A 26,394-nucleotide genomic window follows, 5' to 3' on the forward strand; every position below is an offset into this window, starting at 1 on the left:
AGCCTGCTCTGGCAGGGGTGTGTGTGGCCTTGATGATCTCCAGAGGTCCTTTCCAGCCCCTGTCACTCTGTGATGCTGTGATCTGACGATGGTTGTCTTGCAGAAGGGCACTGCAGAGGTGGCAGCTGTGCACCTGCTTATGTTGGACTATACCAATCCTACCTATTCCCACTCCTGAATTCTTTATTCCCTCTTTGCTCTCCCAGCACTTTCATCAGCTGTCTTTAACGACCTCATTTTAAAAATGGCATGAAATTAATTTTCCATTTAAGTGTGATTACTCCCACTAATTATATTCCAACTCTTTCATTCTCTGTGGGTTGAGCTCTGTATCATCCACTTCCCATTTGGGCCAGATAACAGATTTACAGTTACCCAGCTGCTCTTGAGCTGCAGAGTAGATCCTTAACCTACTTGGCATTCCCTTGTTTTCCATCATCACTTTGAGATTTACTGCAAATGTTAACAGCAGTTCCAGAAATGTCCTGGATTCCCTTCATTCTTTATCTCCTTGGTTATCTCCTTAGGGTTACTGTATTGTTAAGGACTACAGATGGATGTTTGTGGATGAATGTGTGTGGATGCCTCTGCATGTTCTCTAACAAGACATGAATCAGTTACTTCATGGCCATTCTCATCTCCTTAGCTTTATTCACTGGGGGCTTGAGCTTCCCTTAGCTCTTCCCTGCCTTAGTTACTCCTGATTTGTATTAATGATGCTCATCATTTCACAGAACCATAGCATCCCAGCTTGCTGGGAGTTGGAAACATCTCACTGAGTGGCTCTGGGGACCTGAAAAGCGTGGGATAAACATCACCATGCCTAGGTCCTGCCTTTGCTGCATGGCTTGAGCTGATGCTGAGAGCTGGCACAAATGGAGCACCCTAAGAGCTGGGTATTTGGTTGGGGTTTTTATCCAGTAAAAACATTATTGGGTAGAAAGGAATGACTGGTGTCAGTGGAGAGTAGAATCCTGTGTTCCCAGCCTCTGCTGTCCAGGTCAGACTGTGGCTAGCCCAGATTTGCTCTGATTCAGGGTTGCACCCCATGTAATTACAGTGACTTAGCCAGGAGAGTAAGTTGTAGACCCCTGCTAAATACATTCATTTTAGAGTAGAGGTGAGAGATGGAAAGGACCTCTAGAGATCATCCAGCCCAACCACCTTGTTAAAGCAGGGTCACCCACAGCAGGTTGCCCAGGGTCACAATGTCCAGGCAAGTCTGGGAGCTCTGCAGAGAAGGAGACTCCACAGACTCTCTGGGCAGCCTGCTTCAGTGCTCCAGCACCCTCAAAGCAGTTTCTCTTCAGTTCAAATGAAACTTCCTGTGCCAGAATTAGAATTAACCTAGTTGGGAAAGACCTCAGAGATCATCCAGTCCAACCTATCACCCAACACCATCTAATCAACTAAATCATGGCACCAAGTGTCTCAGCCAGGATATTTCTAAACACCTCCAGTGATGGGGACTCCAGCACCTCCCTGGGCAGCACATTCCCATGGCCAATCTCTCTTGCTGGGAAGAATTTCTTCCTAACATCCAGCCTAAACCTCCCCTGGCACAGCTTGAGACTGTGTCCTCTTGTTCTGGTGCTGGTTGCCTGGGAGAAGAGACCAACCCCCACCTGGCTACAACCTCCCTTCAGGCAGTTGTAGACAGCACTAAGGGATCTACATTCACTCTACCTAAGCTTCTCCTGCCACTCTGCCTGGACAGACTTTACTTTTACCCTCTCTGACCTGTAGGTCAATGCTCAAGTGCCATAGCAAAGGTAATGACATTAATCATTGAATCACAGAATCAATGGATGAGCAGAGGGCTGGAGCACCTCTCCTGTGAGGACAGACTGAAGGAGTTGGGGCTGTTCAGTCTGCAGAAGAGAAGGCTCCCAGGTGACCTCATTGTGGCCTTCCAGTATCTGAAGGGGGCTACAGGAAGGCTGGGGAGGGACTGCTCAGGATCTCAGGTAGTGATAGGACTAGGGGGAATGGAATGAAGCTGGAGGTGGGGAGATTCAGGCTGGAGGGGAGGAGGAAGTTCTTCCCCATGAGAGTGGTGAAGCCCTGGACTGGGTTGTCCAGGGAGGTGGTTGAGGCCCCATCCCTGGAGGTGTTTGCAGCCAGGCTGGATGTGGCTGTGAGCAACCTGCTGTGGTGTGAGCTGTCCCTGCCCATGGCAGGGGGGTTGGAACTAGCTGATCCTTGTGGTCCCTTCCAACCCTGGTTGACTCTATGATTCTGTTCTATGATTGTATAATGAGGTTGGGCAAGAGCTCAGATTAGGGTGCTGGGCTTTATTCTTTTCCAAATACAGGGCAATCTGTGCAATCTTTAAACCATTTCCCAAAGCAAACAGGTCACAAAAAATAACAACTAATCATGCTAATAGATGTTAGAACCCTCTCTGCCCCTCTCTTCCAGGCTGTTTGCCATTTCTCCTCTCACCTTCCAGCTCTTCCCAACTATTTATTAATTGCAATACATTAGGAGTTGCCAGTTCCAAGCAGCAAGAGACAGTCCCTGCCCTGGAGCCCTTCAAATCTAAAGAGGCAGGGGGGGAGAAGGTGGGTGAAATGAAGAATTATTAGTATGGCATGATGTTAGCAACTCCTTACCCCAGATGCCTGGCAGCCTGCCAGCTCCCCAAAGGGACATGACTGCAGAGATCTCTTCTGGAGCTGAGAGCAGTGCAGGGATCTTGTGGTGGAAAGTTCTTCATTTACCACAGAAGAAGTTGTTTTGGTGTTTGGTTTATTTGCCCCCCCGTGGTTTGGCCATACTGGGAGCAGAGCTCTCGCAGGGGGCAGAGCTGCCTGCAGCTGCTCAGGGCTGTCCCACTGCTCTTCTCAGGGAAATAAATAAATAAATCCCACATTGCTGCAGCTGAGAAATTCAAGGGAGGGTTCCTTCCCCTTCTCCCTGCCGAGATTTGACATGTGTGGACACAGACAAGGAGTGGGGTTTGCTTAGGCAAGGCACCAGTGCTGACTCCTGCTATTCTGCTCCCTGCTCTTCATTCCCTCCTTGCTGCTGCCTCTCATCCTACCTCATGCCTGGCCCCTCTTCTCTGTTTCATTCCACCCCTTCATGTCCTGCTTGAATGCCAACAATGAGCTGCTCTTTTAACCATCAGGCATGGGCTCCTTGACATCTCTCTATCGAGTTCTTAGCACAATGGGAGCCCTAATCTTTGACTCAGGGCATAATAATAATAATTACTGCTCTTATCATTAAAATAACAATGATGGAAAGATTTGGAGAAAGCAGGGGGGGAAAAAAGTGTTGCTGACAGCAAGGGAAGGTTATCCTGATCCTGGAAAGAGGTGTGGATCAGCAACTTTTAGGCACCAGATAGCCTTCCTCTGCCAGTGTGGGGAGAGGGAGCTGCAGTTGTGCTCTGTGATGCAGCACGTGCTGGGAGCTGTGTGAGTCAGAGAGTGGTTGGGCTTGGAAGGGACCTTTAAAGCTCATCTATTCCAACCCTCTTGCAGCAAGCAGGGACATGGAACGACAGACTGGTTTGGGTTGGAAAGAACCTTTAAAGGTCTTCCTAGTCCAACCTTCCTGCAGTCAGCAGGGACACCTTCAAGTGGAGCAGGTTGCTCAGAGCCCCATCCAACCTGACCTTGAACAGCAATGGCCAGTGAATCCCCAGAGATGCAAGGTGCCCATTTCCTAGCCACAGGTGCAGGGAAAAGATTGGGGATGGACTGGAGGCATCTCTGCAGGTTGCTCAGCAAAGAGCAGGCCAGAGCTCATGCAGAGGAAGGTCAAGGTTTGGCCATTTTGGGGGGATGTAGGATGGGGTTAACAGCCACCCTGGGCAGGTAGGGGGGTTTTCCCCCCTCTCTCTTCTTTCTTCTGAGCAGAGCAGATAAATAGCTGGAGGTGAAGGCCTGCACATTCTTTATGAAGCAAAACGTGCTGTCGGTGTAAGGAGGCGAATCTGTGGCCCGGGGCAGCGAGTGCAATGTAATGTGTCTCGAGTCCCTTGCACAGGCTTGTTTGAAATATGTGTCAATAACACCAGCAGCAGCTTGCTGCTGGGAGAGTAAAAGAAGGTTAGCATGGTGGGGAGCTGAGGGGAGAGCAGCATGGGGTGGAGGGGAGGCAAGGTCCCTGGCCTCCCCAGGGAGTCTCCTTAAACAGTGCAAACCTTCCCATCCTCCCCACCCCGAGCTCCCTCTCCAGCTGGTGAGATCACCCTCCTTAAACTGGACACCACCACCAGAAGCCCTTCCAGGAGGGGTCTAACATGTTTGCTCCCAAACTTACCTTGTAGCATAAGGAATGAATGATATGCTGTAGGGAGTGGGTGAAGCTTTCAATTCCCTAATGATTAGATCAAAATCAGACTAAAAATGGCAAGGGACAGAGTGCTTTCCTCTTCTTCCTTCCTACTCTAGACAGGATTCAGGTCTCACTTATTTTTTAGTGGTATTAAGATTCACAGAGTCATAGAATGGCTTGAGGTGGAAGGGACCTTAAAGATCATCTAGTCCCAACCCCATTGTCCTTGGCAGGGACACCTCCCCCTAGAGCAGGGTGCTCCAAGCCTCATCCAGCCTGCTCTCAAACAGTTCCAGGGATGAGGTGTCCCCAAGCTCTCTGGGCAACCCACTCCAGTATCTCACCACCCTCAGAGTGAAAAGTTTGCTAATCTAAACCCACCCTGCTCTGGTTTAAAACCATTGCCCTTTGTCCTGTCACAACAGGATCTTATAGACAGTCCTTCCTCATCTGCCCTGTCAGCTCCATTCAGGTACTGGCAGGCTGCTGTAAGGTCCCCTGGAAGCCTTTGCTTTTCCAGGGGAAACAGGAACTTGCTCAGCCTGCCCTTACAGGAGAGATACTCCAGCACTCTGATCATCTTTGTGGCCTCCTCGGGACCCTCTCCAGCAGACCCAAATTAGCAAGGCCCACATCTGGAAAGCTATATTCTGTTTGCACAAGCCTCTGGAGTGTGGTCTATGGTTGCAAACACAGGATCACAGCATGTTAGGGGTTGGAAGGGACCTCTGAAGATCATCTAGCCCAAGCCCCCTGCCAGAGCAGGGCCATAGAATCTAGTGCAGGTCACACAGGAAGGCATCCAGAGGAGTCTTGAAAGTCTCCAGAGAAGGAGACTCCACAACCTCTCTGGGCAGCCTGTTCCAGTGCTCTGTGACCCTTACAGTGAAGTTCCTCCTCATGTTGAGGTGGAGCTTCCTGTGCTGGAGGTCCACATCCATAACTCAAACTATTCTGCCCCAGATTATCAGTCTCCAGGCTCTGCAGGAAGTGTGGATAAAGTGTTTGAAGTGAAAAGAGAGCAGCTGGGGCTCTACAAGGAGACTTGAGACTGAAAGCCTCAGCTGTCACTGTAAGGAGCTGTTAGAATCCAAACCCCAACCCTTCCACCTGGGTGCAAACTCAACTGCAGCTGCAGAGAGGCTTGAAACACAAACTTGAGGGGATAGAACATTTCTTATTCTATCACAATGCATATTTTGACCTCACTGAGAAGAGCTGCTAAAAAAGAATTAAGCAATTGTCTTTTTTTCCACACGTTGACCTTTATTTACTACAGAGGCACAGCAGAATTCCACCAAGTTGTTCACTTACTAAGGCAGTTACCATTCTTCTAGCTCAGAAGCCAGACTTAGGTTTTGAGGTACTATGAAGGCTTGTAGAGGAAACCTGTTTAAAATGTAAGACTCAGAAAACATGGAGGTTAGTTGCTGAAATAATCACCTTCAAATTAACCTGTCTCGGGGGGGGGGGGGGGGGGGGGGGGGAAATTCCCTCAGTAGAGGGAAGTGTTTATTTACATATAGAATAGAATTAACCAGGTTGGAAGAGATCTTTGAGATCATCAAGTCCAACCTGTCACCTAACACCATCTAATCAACTAAACCATGGCACCAAGTGCCTCATCCAGACTCCTCTTGGACACCTCCAGGGATGGTGACTCCACCACCTCCCTGAGCAGCACATCCCAGTGGCCAGTCTCTCTTGCTGGGAAGAACTTCTTCCTCACCTCCAGCCTAAACCTCCCTTGGTGCAGCTTGAGACTGTGTCCTCTTGTTCTGGTGCTGGGTGCCTGGCAGAAGAGACCAACCCCCACCTGGCTACAACCTCCCTTCAGGGAGTTGGAGAGAGCAAGAAGGTCTCCCCTGAGCCTCCTCTTCTCCAGGCTAGGCAACCCCAGCTCCCTTACACTTCAGTGTGTGTGGAAGCAAAGCTGGCTACTAACAAATGCCTGCCACAGAACCAGGGAGTGGTGGGGGTTGGAAAGGACCTCTGAAGATCATCTAAGCCCAACTCTCCTGGAGTATCCTTCCTACCTTCTTCCTGACCCAGAATTAAGTGAGTCAGGCTGCAAAATGAGGCATGGATTAGGACACTTTCTTTCTAGAATGACATAATTCACTGTATCCATAAGACAACTTGTCTTGGAGCTATGGATTTACTTCAGTGTTCCCACTTCAGTCAAAGCCTAACTTCTGCTGAGCAACAGCACTGAAACACACCACCCAGTCAGTGGGATTTTAAAAGGTTCTTATGCCAACCATTTTTAGTCACTCTTGAATTCCATGGAACCATTTTATTTCCTATGTTAAAACCCAGGAGACCTCACTTTCAACACAAGGTGGATTCAAACCCAAAATCCATTGGTTCATCCTAGCTGCCAGGTCGGGTTTTGATTTCTAGGCAGAGGCCCTTAAAGGTGCTCACCTGGTCTGGAGGAAGGTGTCCCTGCCCATGGCAAGAGGGTTGGAACTAGATCATAGAAACATAGAACCAGCAACCAGCACCCATGGAGGATATTGGAGCAGTCATCAATCATAGCCCTAACAACCGGGGGGCCACCAGGCCCCCCGGCCTTTGTTGTCACCACCACCAACACCCAGTGGGCACCAGGGGCACTCACCAGGGATGAGAGGAGGATCCTCCAGCCCTAGAAGGGCTCAGCTGAGGGCTTCAGCCTACCCTGGTGGGGATTATATAGGGGAGTGGGTGGAGAGGGCCAAGTGGTCACACCTGGGGTGGGAGGAGACTCCAACAGAGCCCAGGTGCTCTGGGTTTGAGGGGAAAAAGGGGAGAAATGGGGCAGGTGGGGTGGGAAAGGGGAGGTGGTGGTAAGGAAAAAAGGGGATTTAAACATAACTTTATTTTCCATATGTCTTCCATGCTGCACAACTGCAGCTCCTGGTTGGCTTTGCCTCCATGCAGAAAGGACAAACCCAGCAACACTTCATCAAACAAAGCAAACTGCTGGCTGCTGTTGAGCTTCTCATCCCCCAGCACCCCCAGGTCCTGCTCTCAAGCAGGCACTGCCTAGCCTATAGCAGTGCCTGGGATTGCCCCGACCCAGCTGCAGGACCTTGCCCTTGGTCTTGTTGAAGCTCATGAGGTTGGCATGGGCTCAGCTCTGCAGCCTGTCCAGGTCCCTCTGCATGGCACACTTCAGCAAACAGAGCACAGTGGTGGCTGTTACAATGAAGTCTTTCCATCATTGTCTCTTTGCTTGGTGGGCAGATCAGGGCTTTTCAGATCACAGTGCAGATTTCTTCCTGCCTTGGTTTTTTCCATGCTTGGGTTAGTAACTGCCACGATCAGGAATGTTGCCCTCTCAGTCTCTTGTGAGATGGATGTAGTTCTCTGAGTGCAAAATTGCACTGCAGGGGAGCAGTGGCTGCAGGAAAGGAATCCCAGGAAGATTTGGTAAGAGGAGCTGATCCTTGGGATTATGGGACAGTCACTTTACTCTTCCCTGGGGTACCCAAGACACCCAAATGGGGCTGGTAGCTACCACACAGATCCTACAGAAGCAGACCTTCTCTTGGTGTGACAGCTAGAAGCCAGGTGTGATCCTCAGTCACAGCTGGAAGGGAGAGAGATGCTCCTGCAGAGTCATCCAAACTGTTCCTCCCCTGTCTCAGAACACCTCCCTGGGGTTTGGAAGCTAATGATGGAAAGACTCCACTGTAACAGCCACCATTGTGCTCTGTTTGCTGAAGTGTGCCATGCAGAGGGACCTGGACAGGCTGCAGAGCTGAGCCCATGCCAGCCTCATGAGCTTCAACAAGACCAAGGGCAAGGTCCTGCAGCTGGCTCAGGGCAATCCCAAGCACCGATACAGGCTGGGCAGGGACTGGCTTGAGAGCAGCCCTGAAGAGCAGGACCTGGGGGTGCTGGGGGATGAGAAGCTCAACAGCAGCCAGCAGTTTGCTTTGTTTGATGAAGTGTTGCTGGGTTTGTCCTTTCTGCATGGAGGCAAAGCCAACCAGGAGCTGCAGTTGTGCAGCATGGAAGACACATGGAAAATAAAGTTATGTTTAAATCCCCCTCTTTCATTACCACCACCTCCCCTTTCCCACCCCACCTGCCCCATTTCTCCCCTTTTTGCCCTCAAACCCAGAGCACCTGGGCTCTGTTGGAGTCTCCTCCCACCCCAGGTGTGGCCACTTGGCCCTTCCCACCCACTCCCCTATTTAATCCCCACCAGGGTAGGCTGAAGCCCTAAGCTGAGCCCTTCTAGGGCTGGAGGATCCTCCTCTCATCCCTGGTGAGTACCCCTGGTGCCCACTGGGTGTTGGTGGTGGTGACAACAAAGGCCGGGGGGCCTGGTGGCCCCCCGGTTGTTAGGGCTATGATTGATGACTGCTCCAATGTCCTCCACGGGTGCTGGCTGGGGCTCCCTGCTGGGGCTGAGCTCCTCTGGGTGGTGTCTTGGCCGGTGAGGTCTTGCCCCTAGCTCTGGGATGGGTGCAGTGATGGTGGTGGGGGAGCAGGAGCTGTTTGGGCAGGGTGGAGGATGGTGTAGAGGGAAGCAGAAGGCAGAAAGCATCTGGGGGTGGCAAGAAGGGTTTAGGTGTTCCTTTTCTGTTCATGGTTTGGTTCCCCTGGACGTTTTCAGCCTTGCAGTTAAGGAATAAGCTTTTCCTTCCAAAGAAAACTCTTTCTTTGTCTTCCTGGCTGGTTGTAAAGGAGCTAACATCCTGCAGGTGAAGTGTTCAGAGCCTCTGGTGTCTTTGTGCTCTTAGTCTCTGGGTGTCCCTGCTTTGTGTGGAAGAGTTGATCCCTTCTTCTTCCTGCTGAACTCTAGGCTTTGGTGGCAGCTTGTGAAGGGGAGTTCCCTTAGTTAATTAGTTGAGCACAGTGCAGGTCCTTCAACTACTGTAATTTTAACACCTTTGTACCACTTGATAGGCTGAAAGCTGAACGCTGAACTCTTTCTCTTCCAGACAACATGGACAGCTGGAAACTTCTCATTAAGGGAAGGAAAGACAAAAGAATAAGCTGAAGCTGTGTGATGTGTTCAATTAAATACTTCTGATGAGCTTTAAGGTCTTTTCCAACCTTACTGATTCTGTGATCAGCTAAAGCATCTCCTTTTAGATTTCTCCTTTTCAGTGCCCTAGGGCAGGCAGAATCTCTGGTAGGAGTTGGAAGGGACCTCTGGGGATCAGAGTCCACTAATGGGGTGGGTCACACAGGAACACATCCAGATGGGTCTTGAAAAGCCTCTAGAGAAGAGGCTCCCCAACCTCTCTGAGCAGCCTGCTCAAGGGCTCCATCATCCTTACAGTAAAGAAGTTTCCCTTCATGTGGAGGTGGAACCTCCTCTGTGAAAATGCAAACCTGAGTAGGTGAAGCCCGACCCTGGCCCAGGTTTGTTGTTCTGTACACTGCCTGTTCCCCATGGAAGAAACTCTTTGTGGGGCCATTGAGGCTTTCAGCCCAGCCACATCTGGAGTTTAAGGTTTCTGTGAGAAAATAAATGCAAGAGGCTACTCCTGCAGGCTTCTGTCTCAGTCCCTGCTATTACAGGCACTGCTAGGTAAACCTACAAGCATGGGAAGGATCTAGTAGGGCCTACTAGCATGGGAAAGGCAAAATCTGCAGGTGAGCAATTTGGCTGAGTGCTCCTCAGGCTCTTTGGTGACACAAAGCTACTTCTGTTGCATGGATGAGAACAGCAAGCTTCCTGCTGCAGGGGTCTCCATGGTCCCTGTGGCTCCTCAGGCTTTCAGATCCCTAGTGAGACCTCATCTAGAGTACTGCATTCAGTTTGGGGCTCCCCAGCTCAAGAGGGACAGGGATGTGCTGGAGAGGGACCAGCAGAGGGCTATGAGGATGATGAGGGGACTGCAGCACTGCCTGGGGAGGAGAGGCTGAGGGACCTGGGGCTGTTCAGTCTGGAGAAGAGAAGACTGAGAGGGGATTGAATCAATGTTTATCAATATCTGAGGGAGGGGACAGGCTCTGCTCACTTGCTCCCTGGGAGAGGACAAGGAGCAATGGATGTAAGCTGCAGCACAGGAGGTTCCACCTCAACACAAGGAGGAACTTCTTTACTGTGAGGGTCACAGAGCACTGGAACAGGCTGCCCAGAGAGGTTGTGGAGTCTCCTTCTCTGGAGACTTTCAAGGCCCATCTGGATGTGTTCCTGTGTGATTGTATGGCCCTGCTCTGGCAGAGGGTTTGGACTTGATGATCTCTTTGGGTCCATTCCAACCCCTGACACCCTGTGATCCCAACAAAATCCACAGGAGATCCATGGGTCAAGTTGAATTTTCTCTGATGGAGCATCCTTCCCACAGCCTCCCATTGTCACACTGATCAGATCTGCTGTGAAACCTGATTATTAACCTTGCCTAATCCCCCCCAGATACCTCAGACCTGCAGGTAAACGAGGAGAAATCCAAGCTGGAAGGAATCCATCTGCTAAACTGAATGACCCTGCAGCTTCATTATTATGATGATGAAGAGGAGGGCTGTCTCTGGTTTCTAAAGTAAACACAGGAGGTGTCTTGGCAGAGGAAGGTGCATCAGAAAGCTGGGATTGCTTTCCCAAATTCTTGGCTGCTTCCCTAGCTGCATGTCAAAGCTGGTATCTTTGCCTAATGGTGATCACCCCTCCACGAGCTGATCACTATCTGGCAGCCTGTCTGCATTTCCCCAGCCACTTTCAGAAAGAAATCATTAAGGCTCAGATGCTGCACAGAGAGGTCTGCAGGTGCTGCCACCCTCTCAGAGGCTTTCTGGAGGAGGTTCCTTGCCCGGAGCGCTGAGGGCTGTTTACCCTCCCCTGCCAGGGAAAACAAGCCTGCTGCTATGGATATCTGCTCTTCACCCAAGCATCTTTGTTTCAGCCTCCAAGTCAGAGGCTACAGTTATGTTCTCCTGCTCCAAGGACAACTCCCTACCCACTTTCTTTCCTCCCAGTCCTACCCCTCCTACATGCTTCCTCTCTCTCACCTGAACTTCTCCCCCAGTCATCAGCCTGACCACTGCCAACCTGGCACTGAGTCACCAATCACACTGAGAAGTTTGCAGGCTAGAGAACAGTTATGTTTTCCTTTCTGAGGAACATCAAAGTACCACTTAGAGAGGAAAGCCTTTGAGCCACACTGCCTGGTGTGCAAACATCAAACTCCAGCAAGTTTAGAGGGAGGACCCTGCAGAAGAGTGCCTGGACCTTCTTTGCAGGGTCTGGTGATGCATGCATGGTGCCATAAATCTCCAGCCATGGTGCAGGAAGCCAGTCTGAGTCTGTTGCTTGGTTAGTCAAATGACTGGAAGAGCTTTTCACACACAAATCACCTTCTTTTTGGCCATCACTTCTGGAGATCCTGAATCTCCAGCATCTGGAGTGGGTGGCCTGTTCCTTAAGATGCCACAGAAAATGGCTATGAAAAGCCAGCTGGTTGTGAACTGATCCACATTGCATACATGCAGGGCTTTCTGTCAGCCTCTTCCAGTGCCTCACCACTCTTGCAGGACAGAATAGAATCAACCAGGTTGGAAGAGACCTTCAAGATCATGCAGTCCAACCTATCACCCAACACCATCTGATCAACTAACCCATGGCACCAAGCACCCCATCAAGTCTCCTCCTGAACACCTCCAGCAATGGTGACTCCACCACCTCCCTGGGCAGCACATCCCAATGGGCAATCACTCTCTCTGTGTGGAGTTTCTTCCTAACCTCCAGCCTAAACCTCCTGATTTTTTTCCTACTATCCAACCTAGACCTCCCCTGGAGGAATTTCAGGCCCTTTCCTCTCATTCTGACACCAGGGAAAGGAGGCTGACCCCCACCTCACTCCAACCTCCTTTCAGGGAGTTGTAGGGAGCAATGAGGCTTCCCTTCAGCCTCCTCTTTGCCAGGTTAAACAACCCCAGATCCCTCAGCTGCTCCTCACAGGACTTGTGCCCTGAACCCTTCAGCAGCTTCTTTGCCCTTTTCTGGACACACTCCAGCAGCTCCTTCTCTGTGTGGAGTTCACTGCTGCTGTTTTTCTGTCTGTTGTGAGAGATGAGCTTTGAGAGAGAGTTTTTTTCCTCTCCCTCTCAAGGCCTATACAAATGCCAGGACACTCACTGGCATCTTTCCTGTACCTCTGAGCGACTCATCAGTCTGTGCCTCCTTAATTTTACTGAGATCTAGCTGAAACATGTCAAGGAGCCATGAGGATGCTTCACTTTTTTTTTTTCCCCATGCAAAGCAGTTTCTTTGCAGAGGGAAAAAAGAAATCATTAATAAATCCAGCTGTCCTCTTGCAGCAGAAATGGCTGTTTCATTGAGGAAAAATAAGAGGGTTTTTTAAGCAGCAAAATAGTTTTGTGCTCAGTGGTTGTCTCCTTGCAGTCTTGTTCAGCTCCAAAGAAGAGTTGACTTTGTTTGGGGTTGGAGTGTTCCTCTTGGCCTGCTTCCATAGGCATTGCCCTCTTTAGCTGCAACAAAAGAAGGGGAAGGAGAGGTTAAGGTTTCTGACCTCTGCTGCTTCATGATTTCTTTTTTTGGGGGGTGTGGGTTTTCATCTGGCTCTTTGGGGTTGGTTTGGTGGGGGCTTCTTGAGGTTTTGGAGTAGTAGTTGGGTTTTTGGTGGTGGTTTTGTTTTTGGGGGGTTCTTTGGTGTTGGTTGTTATGGTTTAGTTTGGTTTAGAATAGAATAAACCAGGTTGGAAAAGACCTTTGAGATCATCCAGTCCAACCTAACACCCAACACCATCTAATCAACCAAACTATGAAACCAAGTGCCTCATCCAGGCTCTTCCTAAACACCTCCAGGGATGGGGACTCCACCACCTCCCTGGGCAGCACATCCCAATGGCCAATCTCTCTTGCTGGGAAGAACTTCTTCCTAACATCCAGCCTAAACCTCCTCTGGCACAGCTTGAGACTGTGTCCTCATGTTCTGGTGCTGGTTGCCTGGGAGAAGAGACAACCCCCACCTAGCTACAACCTTCCTTCAGGTAGTTGTAGAGAGCAAGAAGGTCTCCCCTGAGCCTCCTCTTCTCCAGGCTAAGCAACCCCAGCTCCCTCAGCCTCTCTTCATAGGGCTGTGCTTCAGACCCCTCCCCAGCTTTATTGCCCTTCTCTGGGCATGTTCCAGAAGGATTGAATGAGATGAGCCTGGTGACATTTCAGACCAAAGCAGAAGCAGATCCTGTGATGAATGGGGGATATGAAAGGAAGCACAACTGTAATTTATGGCAAAGCAGTTAAATGGGAATTTGATGGATGGTGCAATGAGATGAAAAGCTCTTTCAGGTTGGGGATCTCTCCTTTTTTTTGTGTGTGTGTCAGTTCAGTAGTTCAAAATGAAACAGCTTCTCCATGCAATCAAGCATTTGATCAGAGATCCTTTTTCCACAGAAATCAAAGTGCTCCACTTCAGTTTTGAGCTGCTGAGTGTATGAAGATAAACACTGGGGATGTTTGCACGCAGGAAAGCTGAACAACCCTTCTGGAAACTGTATTTTGACAGTGGTCAGAGAAAGTGCTCTTAGGTTCTGAGCACTTGGCAAAGGTGCAAAGCACAGAGGCATAGGGGGGGAAAAAAAGAGAAGATTTTAGGGTGGGATTTTAGACATCTTTAGCACAAGCCCTGCAAGGAGAGGCTGAGGGAGCTGGGGTTGCTTAGCCTGGAGAAGAGGAGGCTCAGGGGAGACCTTCTTGCTCTCTACAGCTACCTGAAGGGAGGTTGTAGCCAGGTGGGGGTTGGTCTCTTCTCCCAGGCACCCAGCACCAGAACAAGAGGACACAGTCTCAAGCTGTGCCAGGGGAGGTTTAGGCTGGAGGTGAGGAGAAAGCTCTTTACTGAGAGAGTTGTTGACCATGGGGATGTGCTGCCCAGGGAGGTGGTGGAGTCACCATCCCTGGAAGTGTTCAAGAGGGGATTGGATGTGGCACTCAGTGCCATGGTTTAGTAGTCATGAGGTCTTGGGTAATTGATTGGACTTGATGACCTTTGAGGTATCTTCCAACCTGACTGATTCTATGATTTTCAGTTGTGTAGAGGACAGTTGGTCAGGGAAGAGTTTTCTCCAGGAACACATTGAAGCTTTTTCAGGTCTGCATTTTTCTTTCCAGAAAATAAAAACTAAAAGTGCACTTAGATTCTGAGCACTTGGCAAAGGTGCAAAGCACAGAGGCATAGGGGGGAAAAAAAGAGGTTTTCAGGGTGGGATTCTATACATACAGAGAGGGAGAGAGAGAGAGAGCAACCTGATCTGTAGTGGAAGGTATCCATGTCCAGGTGGGGTTGGAACTAGATGATTCAGAACAAGAGGACACAGTCTCAAGCTGTGCCAGAGAAAGTTTAGGCTGGAGGTGAGGAGAAAGTTCTTCCCAGAGAGAGTTGTTAGCCATTGGAATGTGCTGCCCAGGCAGGTGGTGGAGTCACTGTCCCCGGGGGTGTTCAAGAGGGGATTGGATGTGGCACTTGGTGCCACTTAGTCATGAGGTCTGTGGTGACAGGTTGGACTTGATGATCTTTGAGGTCTCTTCCAACCTTGGTGATTGTGATCTTCAAGGTCCCCTTCCAAGCCATTTTATGATTTTTATGGGAAATTCATTCATTAAAGCAAAACAACAACCAAAATATTACCCAGTCCTAGTTGGTTCTTTCAGTGGAGTAGATCACAGAATCACCAAGGTTGGAAGAGACCTCAAAGACCATCAAGTCCAACCTGGTGCAGGAGGTTTGGTTTTTTTTACTTCCTTAAATGATCAGTGCTTGGACACAGTGAGAAGGAGAAATGACAAAATGCTTCATGCAACTGGAGCTGTGCTAAAAGATACAACCCCAAAGAAACAGTGCCTGAGACTGCTGCATGCAAGCTGCTCATTTGGTATTGTTAATTAAGAAAGACAACTCAAATCAATGAATAAAAGGCACACAGAGCTGTAACAAGGTTCCTTAGTGACTCTCCTGGCACAATAACCATCCCTGAACATATGCTCAGTTAGATGTGTGCTGAAGACCCATTAATTGCAGAGCTAATTCAAAGCATAGGCTGATGTGCTTGCCTCCATCAAGGCTCCCTGCGTTTTCCTTAACAGTATGAATGAAGAGTAGGATTCAGTAGAGGGAGAAGGGAAAGGAGAGGGGTGGGGGGGGTGGGGGGAAGAGCAGAGAGAGAGAGTGTGCAAAAGGAAGGAAAAACAAAGAGGAGGAAACTTTATGGCTTCGTAAACAGCTGTAAGCAATGTCTCTGGTCGGGTCAGACCGGTCTGAGTTGACAAGGCAGTGTCTCCAATTATATAGCATGCTGTAGCCTGTAAAAATGAAATCAATTTGTTATTTTTCTGGGAGAACATTATAGCGTGAGTTCACACATTTGGGGAGCCTGATGACTCAGTGAAAGCCCAAGGAGGAACTCGCCAACCTCTCCGCGTGTGTCGGTGTGTGCCACGCAGCGAGGGGATCTGCATCTGTGCGTGTGGTGGTCAGCGTGACCAAACGCACTCAGAATGCCTTTTCTTGGAGGCAAAGTTGAGAAAGAGTGGTGACTTGCTGCATTAGGAGGGTGGGAAGTGAAAAATCACCCTGCTCTTGCAGGGTTGCCCAAACAGCAACCCTGGTGGAGCTCTTCCATCCGTGGCTCCAGAGCTGGCCTCAGCGCTGAGGAGTTTCAGGATAAAATTCCCCCAAGCACTTAAACACTTAAGCAATTTAGGAGCCCCAATCCAATCTCTGCAAGGATCTGAGGTCTTGGAGCCCAGTCCTCCCAGGTATTTAGCACTGACATAGGCCAGAAGAGAGCTTGGTTCAGGGGGATGAGCAGTAATGAGAGGTTGTGAAACCACATTTATGTATTTTATATTGCTGATCATTTAGAAAAGGTTCAGGCTGGAATGGGCTGGGGGGGGGGGGGAATGGGAGGGTTAAGACTAGCCACACTCCTAATTATTATTGAAATTCAGAGTAGGAGCCTAAATGCCTTTAAGTACTGCAGGCATTTTTCATTGCCTAATGCTTTGCCTTCTCCCTTCCCTCCGTTCCCCTCACTGACCCAGAAAATCCTTCAGTGTTTTCATCCATAGCTCGATTCCAGCATGCAAGTGAGAGCAGCATTACAGTGGGTAGAAAGAGGCAGGTCCTCTCGCAGGGCCAATCTGCTCTTGCATCACAAAGGCACACAGAGGCATATTTTCCACTTGTCATGAAACCCTGCTAGGGGTTAGGCTGGGAGAAGTCAGAAGGAAGGCAGCAAAGGTGTTTACACGAAACTTCAAATTACTCTGCTTTCATTTGCAAGTAACTGTTGTTCCTCAGCCCAGGTGAATTTATCCATCAGCAACATCATTAGATGAGTTCATTATAACCACGAGATTTACAGCACTCATAAACTGCAGTGTAGGTGGCAGATTAAAATGTTAAGGCTTATACATCTCTAATACCCTGTCCTGAGAGCCTGGCAAGTCTGATGAGAGAAAGGGAGCTGGATGGAGGCATATCCCAGCAGGGAGACCTCCAAGGAGGAGCCCCAGATGTAGGATGTGGCATGGGAAGCATAGCAGGGTCTCCATGTCCTGGAGCCAGGCTCAAAAACGTGGATTCAAGGGCCATGAATCTGCTGGCTGGGTTGTTTTTCGGATGATATGTGTAACAGAGGTGTTAATTGCCTCTGGGTAATTAAAGAGTTCCTGAGACTTTCTGCAAGGAACCAGGTTGTTAATGCTCATCCTCTCTCCTCTTCTCCTCTGTTCTGTAGATCCTAAGGGAAGACAAAGTCAAAGCAACATCTTGTGCTTAGAGTGGAAGGTGCTGAGTGTTGTGGTGTGTCTTAGTTCCTGTGGGAATTCACTCTCCTGGCCAAGCCTCAACTCAGATAATTACAGTCTGCTTTCCTAGCATCCACTCAGAGTTGCCATGGAGCATGTTATTTTCCAAATCCAGACCCAAACTACTGTTGGGTGTTGCAAACACTCTGCTCTGGTCCCTGCTGGAGAGAGATGCCTTCTGTCTCTCAGCAAAGGCTTTCCTTGGTGCCCCCTTACCAGCCCTCCAGGGGTGTCTGAGATCAAACAAAAGGGTGAAATTCCTGGTCCCTACCTTTTAGCTTGCTAAAAAACAAGGTGCCTAGTCTCTGCTCATCCCTTTTCCAAGACCAGTGCTGCCTCCTGGGCATCTCCAGTGATTCAACCCACCTATCTGAGGCATCTGTCTCAGGATAGGCTGATTTGCCCTCTGGAGATGCTGATCTTGCTCCCTGGACTCCGGTAGACAGCTAACTTAGCTGAGATGTCTCATTTTCCAGTGGTCAAAGTCGGGTGAGATGAGTCCCACGCTGAGAGATCCTCTGATGAAAGGTGCCAAATACAATGCTGCATCATCAGCACCAGCATTATTATTAATGCAGGACAAGGGTGAGGGAATTATTCATGGGAGAAAAGTTACCTCCATGCCCTGTGTGATTGCAGGATCAGGCCCAGCTGCACAATTATCTGCATACTTTCTGGGCTAGAAGGGTAAAAAGGATTTAAATGCAGCTCTTGTGCTCTACTTGAGGATGGAAAATGAGGTATCCAAGGAGAGGAATGGAATGAGGAGTTGATCTGGTAGGCTTCAGCCAGATTTGGTGGGGTTTATTTCAGATTAGAAGGAGGGAAACTGAGCTTGGAAGAGACCTCTGAGATCATCAAGTCCAGCCCCTCACTCAGAGCTCACAATGCCACCACTACTGCTGGGCTAAATGATAACAGATTTAGATCTCCTAGTTCTCTTTGTGAACCTCACCAGCCAGATGCTCAGAGATGCTGAAGACCCCACTGCAATCAATGTTAGACACTCATAATGCCCAACTACAGCTCATGGTTGGCTTTGCCTCCATGCAAAAAGAACAAACCCATCAGAGAATCATAGAGTTGTTAGGGGTGGAAGGGACCTCAAGGATCAGCCAGTTCCAACCCCTCCACCACGGGCAGGGACACCTCACAATAGATCAGGCTGTTCAGAGCCACATCCAGCCTGGCTGAGGGAGTTGGGGCTGTACAGTCTGGAGAAGAGAAGGCTCTGATGAGATCTAATTGTGTCCTTCCAGTCTTTGCAGGGGGGTCCAAGAAAGCTGGGGAGGGACTTTTGAGGGTGTCAGGGAGTGATAGGACTGGGGGGGATGGAAAAAATCTAGAACTGGGTAGATTCAGGCTGGATGTTAGGAAGAAGTCGCTCCCCATGAGGATGGTGAGAGCCTGGCACAGGTTGCCCAGGGAGGTGGTGGAAGCCTCATCCCTGGAGGTGTTTGCAGCCAGGCTGGATGTGGCTGTGAGCAACCTGCTGTGGTGTGAGGTGTCCCTGGCCATGGCAGGGGGCTTGGAACTGGCTGAACCTTGAGGTCCCTTCCAACCCTGACAATTCTATGATTCTATGGGCTAGAATATTGCCCTGTTTGTGTGTGAAAAAAAGTCATTAAATGAATGTAGATTAATTAACTTGTCGGCCTCTGGGCTGGTGGTTCAGAACCCTGGGGAAGTTTCATGAAGTTTGAGAATTGATGTAGGCTATAGGAGGGTAAAAGAAGACACAAGTGGCTCAACTAAACCTCCTAGGCTGAGTCCCTAGCTCTGGTTTAGACATCCTGCATCATCCTTCTCAGATTCCAGTTGTCCATGCTGAGGGAGTACCTCACTCATGTGGTGAGGGTCTGTGGGAAGTGAATCAGGGCTGACTTACAGCTCTTATTCCATGAGCCTCTTGAACATTCAGGTGCCTTTGACCATTCTTGGTAGTTTCTATGCTTTTGCAGCTTGGCAGCCTGCTAGCAGCTCGACAGCCTGCTAGCAGCTCAGTTCTCCCCAGATGTGGTTTCAGGCATCCTTGGTTGCATGAAGTTGATGCTGCTCTGGGCCCCCCCAATTTTAGAAGGATATTGAGACACTTGAATGTGTCCAGAGAAGGGCAATGAGGCTGGGGAGGGGTCTGGAGCACAGCCCTGTGAAGAGAGGCTGAGGGAGCTGGGGTTGTTCAGCCTGGAGAAGAGGAGGCTCAGGGGAGACCTTGCTCTCTCCAGCTCCCTGAAGGGAGGTTGTAGCTAGGTGGGGGTTGGTCTCTTCTCCCAGGCAACCAGCACCAGAACAAGAGGACACAGTCTCAAGCTGTGCCAGCAACTCATCTTTCCTAAACTGAGGGGCCCAGAAAGGGAGTAAAGTCACAGTAGTTAGCAAGGACTGAAATGCTCTCTGGGCCTTATCCTGGGCCATTAGGGAAGCTACACTCTTGCTGTACAAGATCAATGATTGCACTTATTCACCTGTGTTGAGGACTCCAGAAGGACATCTGCTGAGGAATTTCTCAGCCACACTTGGAGCCAGCAATGAGCCTCTCCAAGAGAAATAGCACAAGAGAGCTCCTACAGAGTTCATGATCAACTGAGATCAGGAAGATGAAAGTAGATGCATGTGCAAATACATGCTGCTGGTGTGTCAAGGCCATTTGACTCCCATCCTGAGTAGAGACCTTGAGCAGTCAGTCGAGTGATGCTGTAGAGGAAGGTCACCCACAACTGAAGCCTTCTTTCTTTCAGAGCAAGCTGTGAGCACACACTGCTTGCATATTTCTTCCTCATCAACTGGCTCTGGTGTCCTTTCCAAGAGGGAGGGCAGATGTAATGTATTCAGAAGGTGGCCAGGTACTTAGCTACAACGGCTCTGCTGAAGGAGCAGATAGATTGAGATAAGGGAAATGAAGAGCACTCTAGGTGTGTTGGCAGAGAAAAATGCTCACTGAAGGCTGAATTAAACACTTCAGGGCATGCAAAGCTTAAAGATAAGCCAAGAACTTTGGCTGTGGACATACAGAACAGTGTTTTGATGGCTCCTCCTGAGCTAAGGGGAAGAAAAGGCTAATTGGTTTGAAAAGCAGCAGCTCTTTGACCCCTCTCCTTGGTTCAAACTTGAGCAGAACCTGTTCTGGGCATGAGTGTGTTTGTAAACCTGAGTGCCTCATGAATTGTGCAGTGGAAGAGAGGGTGGTATCATTGCATGCAGGAAGTGTTGGTGCTTAAGAAATTGGAAGGTGATGCTTGGTTAGACCACAGTAGGTGAAACTTGGCTCACTTCCCTGACACCACATTCTCAAAGTCACCCACGTGCAGGAGGCAGCTTAGAAGCAGAAGGCAGGGAAGGGGAAGGTGCCCAAGACAGGTTTAACCATTGGAAACAGTGAGGAAAAGATGAATGATGGGAGCTCCTGGGGAGTTGAGCAACACTGAAATGAGATTCTGATCTTTATAGACTTTGACAGAGTTTTCTAGGTGTTTTGGTTGTCAGTTTGTTGTGGTTTCTTGGGGTTAGGGAAGAGTTGGAAGGCTCTTGAATAGAGTAGAATTAAGCAGGTTGGAAAAGACCTTTGAGATCATTGAGTCCAACCTATCACCCAGCACCATCTGATCAACTAAACCATGGCACCAAGTGCCTCAGCCAGGCTCTTCCTAAAAACCTCCAGTGATGGTGACTCCACCACCTCCCTGGGCAGCACATCCCAATGGCCAATCTCTCTTTTGGGGAAGGACTTCTTCCTCACATCCAGCCTGAACCTCCCCTGGCACAGCTTGAGACTGTGTCCTCTTGTTCTGGTGCTGGGTGCCTGGGAGAAGAGACCAACCCCCACCTGGCTACAACCTCTCTTCAGGGAGTTGCAGAGAGCAAGAAGGTCTCCCCTGAGCCTCCTCTTCTCCAGGCTAAGCAACCCCAGCTCCCTCAGCCTCTCCTCCCAGGGCTGTGCTCCAGACCCCTCCCCAGCTTTCTTGCCCTTCTCTGGACACCTTCCGGCATCTCAACATCTTTCCTAACCTGAGGGGCCCAGAACTGGACACAGGACTCAAGGTGTGGCCTGACCAGTGCTGAGCACAAGCCAGAATGACCTCCCTGCTCCTGCTGGCCACACTGTCCCTGATGCAGGCCAGGATGCCCTTGGCCTTCTTGCCCACCTGGGCACACTGCTGGCTCATGTTCAGCCTACTATCAACCATTACCCCCAGGTCCTTCTCTGCCTGTCTGCTCTCAGCCACTCTGACCCCAGCCTGTAGCACTGTGTGGGGTGGTTGTGGCAAAAACTAAGGCAAATCCAGTTCATCTGATCAATAAAATGGACAGAGAGCTGAAAGGACTTGGTTCTCCTAAAGATGAATTGACTTTAGAGAGAGGCAGAAAGTGTTTACAGCTGGAAGCTGAGACCCAAAGCCAGTGAGCTGATAGATGTTATCAGAGGATGGTAGGGGTTGGAAAGGGCCTCTGAAGGCTCAAGTCTGGGAGTGGGCTAGGAAAAGGACTATGCACAGCAAAGGTCCTGTTCTTGGAGAGATGTTTTGAGACTTCACCCTGGATGTGGAGCTGAAAGTGACTCCAGACTCCTCCATGAATGCCCCATTTGCATCACGCTGTCTCGGTGCCTGATGACGCCTTGAGAACAAGACTCCTGCTGGAGATTGTCTTTTGCAGATTAAACTTTCCAGACTGTAACACAGATCAAAGCAAGGTGTGACTGTTTCCCTCCTGTATTGGGAAGGGAGCAGTGTGCAAAGCAATTAAAAGTATTCCTGCATGGTTTTATTAAGTGTTTTTTTGGTTGGTTGTTTAAATCTTAGATGATCTTCTCAGCAATGGGAATGAAAGGTTGAGGGCACCAAGCTACAAACTCTTTTTCCTAGGACTGGCACCACCAAAATAAGAGAGGCATGAGCAAATTCAAGTCTTTGAGACTGGAATCTTCAAGTTTCCTCCAAGGTTCTATTGAAAGAGCCCAAGAAAGTCCTCCTGGTTTCACAGCAGGGTGGATGGAGCCTACAGCAGGTTGATTCTATCTCAGAGGGTACTTTGTCTCTGGTGACAACTGAATAGGTCACTTTGGAAAGGCTTGAGAAGAACATTGGTGACTCTACTGATGTGGGAACAACCTCCACAGATGTTTACATCAAAGTTAACCTTAGATACTGCAAGCAGCCATCCTGAGGCTGAGGGAGCTGGGGTTGCTTAGCCTGGAGAAGAGGAGGCTCAGGGGAGACCTTCTTGCTCTCTCCAACTCCCTGAAGGGAGGTTGTAGCCAGGTGGGGGCTGGTCTCTTCTCCCAGGCAAGCAGTACCAGAACAAGAGGACACAGTCTCAAGCTGTGCCAGGGGAGGTTTAGGCTGGAGGTGAGGAGAAAGTTCTTCACAGAGTTGTTAGCCACTGGGATGTGCTGCCCAGGGAGGTGGTGGAGTCACCATCCCTGGAGGTGTTCATGGAGGTTGGACTTGATGATCTTTGAGGTAATTTCCAGCCTTACTGATTCTAGAGTGACTGTGAACTATTGTCTGAGAGCTCACAGAATGGTGAGGGGTTGGAAGGAGCCCTTGGAGATCTAGTCCAACTACCCCTGTGAAAGGAGAGTCACCTAGAGTAGGTTCACAGGACCATGTCCAGGTGGGTTTGGAATCTCTTCAGAGAAGGAGGCTCCACAACCTCTCTGGGCAGCCTGTCCCAGTGTTCTGTCATCCTCAAAGGGAAGAAGTTTTTCCTCAGGTTCATGTGGGTCACAGCAACCAAGTTAATGCAGTTACAGACCTAGGGACCACCTGGCTCCTGAACCTGAGGTTCAGCATCAGTGAATACCTCCCAGTCCTCAAGGGGTTGGATGGGTTGAGAGTTGTGGAATCTCAGGGTGCCACATCTCTAGTCTCAAGAAGACTGCAGGGGCAACACACTCAACAAGCACTCTGAAGCCTGAAACAGTGTTTCTAATGGGTGTCTCCTGTCCAGAAACTGATGCAGTGTTTTGTATGCAATTTAATAACACCACCAAACTGTCCACAGTGCAACCCAAGTGAAAACACCCTTTGGCTTGGCATGGGCCCCAGTTCACAGGTGCTTTTCTGCCTGTAGTTGTTCCCTGAATTAATCTAAAGCTCAAGGAAAGCCACATCAAGCTGCTTAGATAGGGTAAACAAGTTAACTGTGTCCTCTCCTCGGTCTTCTCCTGTGGGTTGCTGCAGGCTCCTGCAGGAACTTGCCTCCTTCCTACAGCTGAGCTTTGTGCATGGGCTCCAGCACAGGGCTTAGCTTTCCTGGGTGGGACTATTTCAAGGAACTCAGCCATCCCAATTGTTAGGTATCATGGCATGATTCACCTGGAGACTTTTACAGTGCAGCTATATCCCACTCAACCAGTCACCCAGGCTGCCTGGGTAGTCTGGCCAATGCAGTGAATGGAGGCAAGGCCATGATTCACCTCATCCCACAGCAGACATCTAAAATAGGGCAGATGAATCCTGCCCTGGAAGTGCAGCTTTCTCTCCACTGAGGCACTACAAAAGCAGGCTAGGGGGAGGAGATCAGCTGGAGATGTCTCTGTTGTAGACATAGAAGGTGGGTGAGATGAACACAGCTCCTGGTCAGTCTCAGCTGCCTGCCTTCCTCTTTTAATTCAATGGAAAGAGAGGCACTCCTGGAGAGCAATTCATGCTTTCTGCCTCACCTTCCCCCCCTGGTGTAGAGTGAGTTGTCCTCTACAGTTAAGTGAGATTAATCTTCCCCCAGAAGTCCCCCTGAGGTTGGAGGAAGCAGCTAAGTTTGGAAAAGGAGATGGAAATTCTTTGCTTTCCCACCTCCTACTTTGTCCACCTGAAGTTGTTTTGCTGGAGAACAAATTCTTGGCTGAGTTCGTTACCTTGTGTCTGGACTCCTACTTGGAGTCATTTGGGATCTACAAGTAGATGTTTCTATGTCTCCCTTGTCTGGAAGTGATTAAGATGAGTCTGGAAAGCTACTGAGACATGGCACCTGACCACCTCCTTTTCAGTCTGTTCCCTCTCTGCTCACATTCCCTGGATGCAAGCAGAAAATTAAGTCTTTGGTATGAAGGTTCTGGAGCCCTGTAAGCAGGCTGCCCAGAGAGGGTGCAGACTCTCCTTCTCTGGAGAGATTCCAAACCCACCTGGACATTGTGATTGCTGTAGGTGATCCTGTTTTAGCAGAGAGATTGGAACAGATGATCTCCAGAGGTCACTTCCAGCCTCCAACATTCTGGGATTCTGTGATTCTCTGTGACCCTCTGGGTGCAGAAGCAGCTACCTGTATGAGCTGAGCATCTTTGGGAAGGAACAGAGTGATGGACTAAAGCTTTGAGAGCATGAAGGAAAGGGAAGGAGGATATTAAAGGTAAAACTTCAGAAGAGAGAGGATACTGTGCTGGAGAGGGAAGACGGTGGGGGAAGGAAATGCAGGGGAACTGAAGATGTTGCTTTTCTGTCCCCATTCTTGTGAACCAAGTACAAAGGTGAAAGCCAGCCTGACAGCAGCTCTTTGCCCTTGTCCTTTTCTTTCTTCTAGGTCCCTGGCAATAGGTCACCAATATTCCTCCCTGGGGACTCAACCCATCCTCTGCGGGAGCATCCCGGGGCTGGTACCCAAGCAGCTACGCTTCTGTAGGAACTATGTGGAGATCATGCCCAGCGTGGCAGAAGGGGTAAAGATTGGGATCCAGGAATGCCAACACCAGTTTCGAGGGAGGAGGTGGAACTGCACAACCGTCAATGACAGCTTGGCCATCTTTGGGCCTGTGCTGGATAAAGGTGAGTGCGGTGCTCGGGCGTCGGTGGCAGCCACCTCCGTGGTGGAGCAGCATCAGAGAGCTTGAGGAACCTGTTGTGAAGTCACTTGCTTCTGACAAGCTATCACATTCAATGGGCTGCTGCTGGGGATGGGCATTGAGCTTGATGAAGTTGATGTGTGGCACAGGTAGAGAAAATCTTGCTCACCAGGGTGTGATCTGAGCAGTTCAAACCTGACCCAGAAGGTCTTTCATAGAGATAGGAAGATCATTAAACTTTCTTATGAGGACAGCAAGTGCATCTGTGCCTGATCAGTGTAAGTGGGTGGTTACCCAACCCCTCCATTGTACAGCCAACATCCAGCCACAGGTAATCATTTTTTCCTGTAAGGGTGGTGGAACCAGCCTCAAGGTGAGGCTGATCTAGTTGAGGATGCCCCTGCTGACTGAGGGGAGGTTGGATTGGATGACCCTTGGAGGTCCCTTCCAGCCTGGATGATTCCATGATTCCATCTATCTCAAACCTCTACCAGAGAATTGGGAAGTTCTCCATTTGACCACACACCAGAGTCCTCTCTGCCCATGCTTGGAGCAGAAGCTTGGACTGGAGACCTCCCAGGGTCACTTTCAACATGAATTCTCCTATGATCTTGTGTGCCTTGGAAGGAACACAAAGGACTACTGTGTTGTCAGTGGTCAAGCTGGATGCTGGGCTGCTTTGCTGACCCCATGGCATTTCATGCTGCACTTTCATCTCTCTCAGTGATTGCAGAGGGCAAATGATGGGCTGCTGGGGATGATTCCTAGGGGCTGGACTTACCAGATAGCATTGGGTTTGATAACCCTAATGAGATACAATGAAGATCAAAGGTCTGAGGAAACCACCATTGGTTCTGCTGCAAGTGGGAGATCTTAGACATGGTTTGCCCTAACTTGTTGAATGCAGAGAGATTTAAGCACTTGGATAACAATGAGTACCTGGTGTTGTTTTCCCTCTGTAAGTTGACAGGAGGCTATTTGTATGAAATCATAGAATGGTTTGAGTAGGAAGGGACCTTACAGATCATCTAGTTTCATGCCACTCTGCCATGGGCAGCGACACCTTCCACTAGCCCACCTTGCTCAAGGCCCTGTCCAGCCTGGCCTTGAGCACTTCCAGGGATGAGGTGTCCAGAGTTTCCTTGGGCAGCCTGTTCCAGTGTCTCATTACCCTCACTGTAAAGAATTTCTTCCTAATCTCTACTCTAAATTTTCCCCCTTCCAGCTTAAATCCACTGCCCATGATCCTGTCACTACAAGCCCTTGCAAATAGTCCCTCCCCACATTATATCATAGCATTTTAGCCCCTAAGAAGTGGGGTTTGACTTTTTTAAAGTCTTTGCTTTGCCTCATCAAGTGTAGCTCCTCGTGCTCCCAAATGCCCTTAAATTAGGTGATCCAAAACTCCTGTAGCAATTTCACCCCCTGCACGAGGAAAGTGACCCTCACCTCCTTGCTGACCGAAGGAACCCTGATCCTGCAAGCTGCCAAACGCTCTTATCTCGCAGCAGTGTCGACACAAAGGGTCAGCCCCTGCTTGAGACTGCAGCCT

The 26,394-nt window shown here is 49.6% G+C and overlaps 1 protein-coding gene across 7 annotated transcripts in view; it reads left to right on the forward strand.

The window, feature by feature from the left end:
* WNT3A (Wnt family member 3A) overlaps positions 1-26,394 on the forward strand; it is a 106,630-nt gene that overhangs the window by 38,623 nt on the left and 41,613 nt on the right. For all 7 annotated transcript variants that reach the window (XM_068145826.1, XM_068145827.1, XM_068145828.1 and 4 more), the window contains one exon: positions 24,584-24,825. In XM_068145826.1, the coding sequence (XP_068001927.1) occupies positions 24,584-24,825 (242 nt within the window). The remainder of the gene's footprint in view (positions 1-24,583; positions 24,826-26,394) is intronic.

The sequence above is a fragment of the Melanerpes formicivorus genome, unplaced genomic scaffold (genome assembly GCF_026170545.1).
Source record: "Melanerpes formicivorus ecotype bairdi unplaced genomic scaffold, bMelFor1.0.p_v2 SCAF_13, whole genome shotgun sequence".
Taxonomy (NCBI): Eukaryota; Metazoa; Chordata; class Aves; order Piciformes; family Picidae; genus Melanerpes; species Melanerpes formicivorus.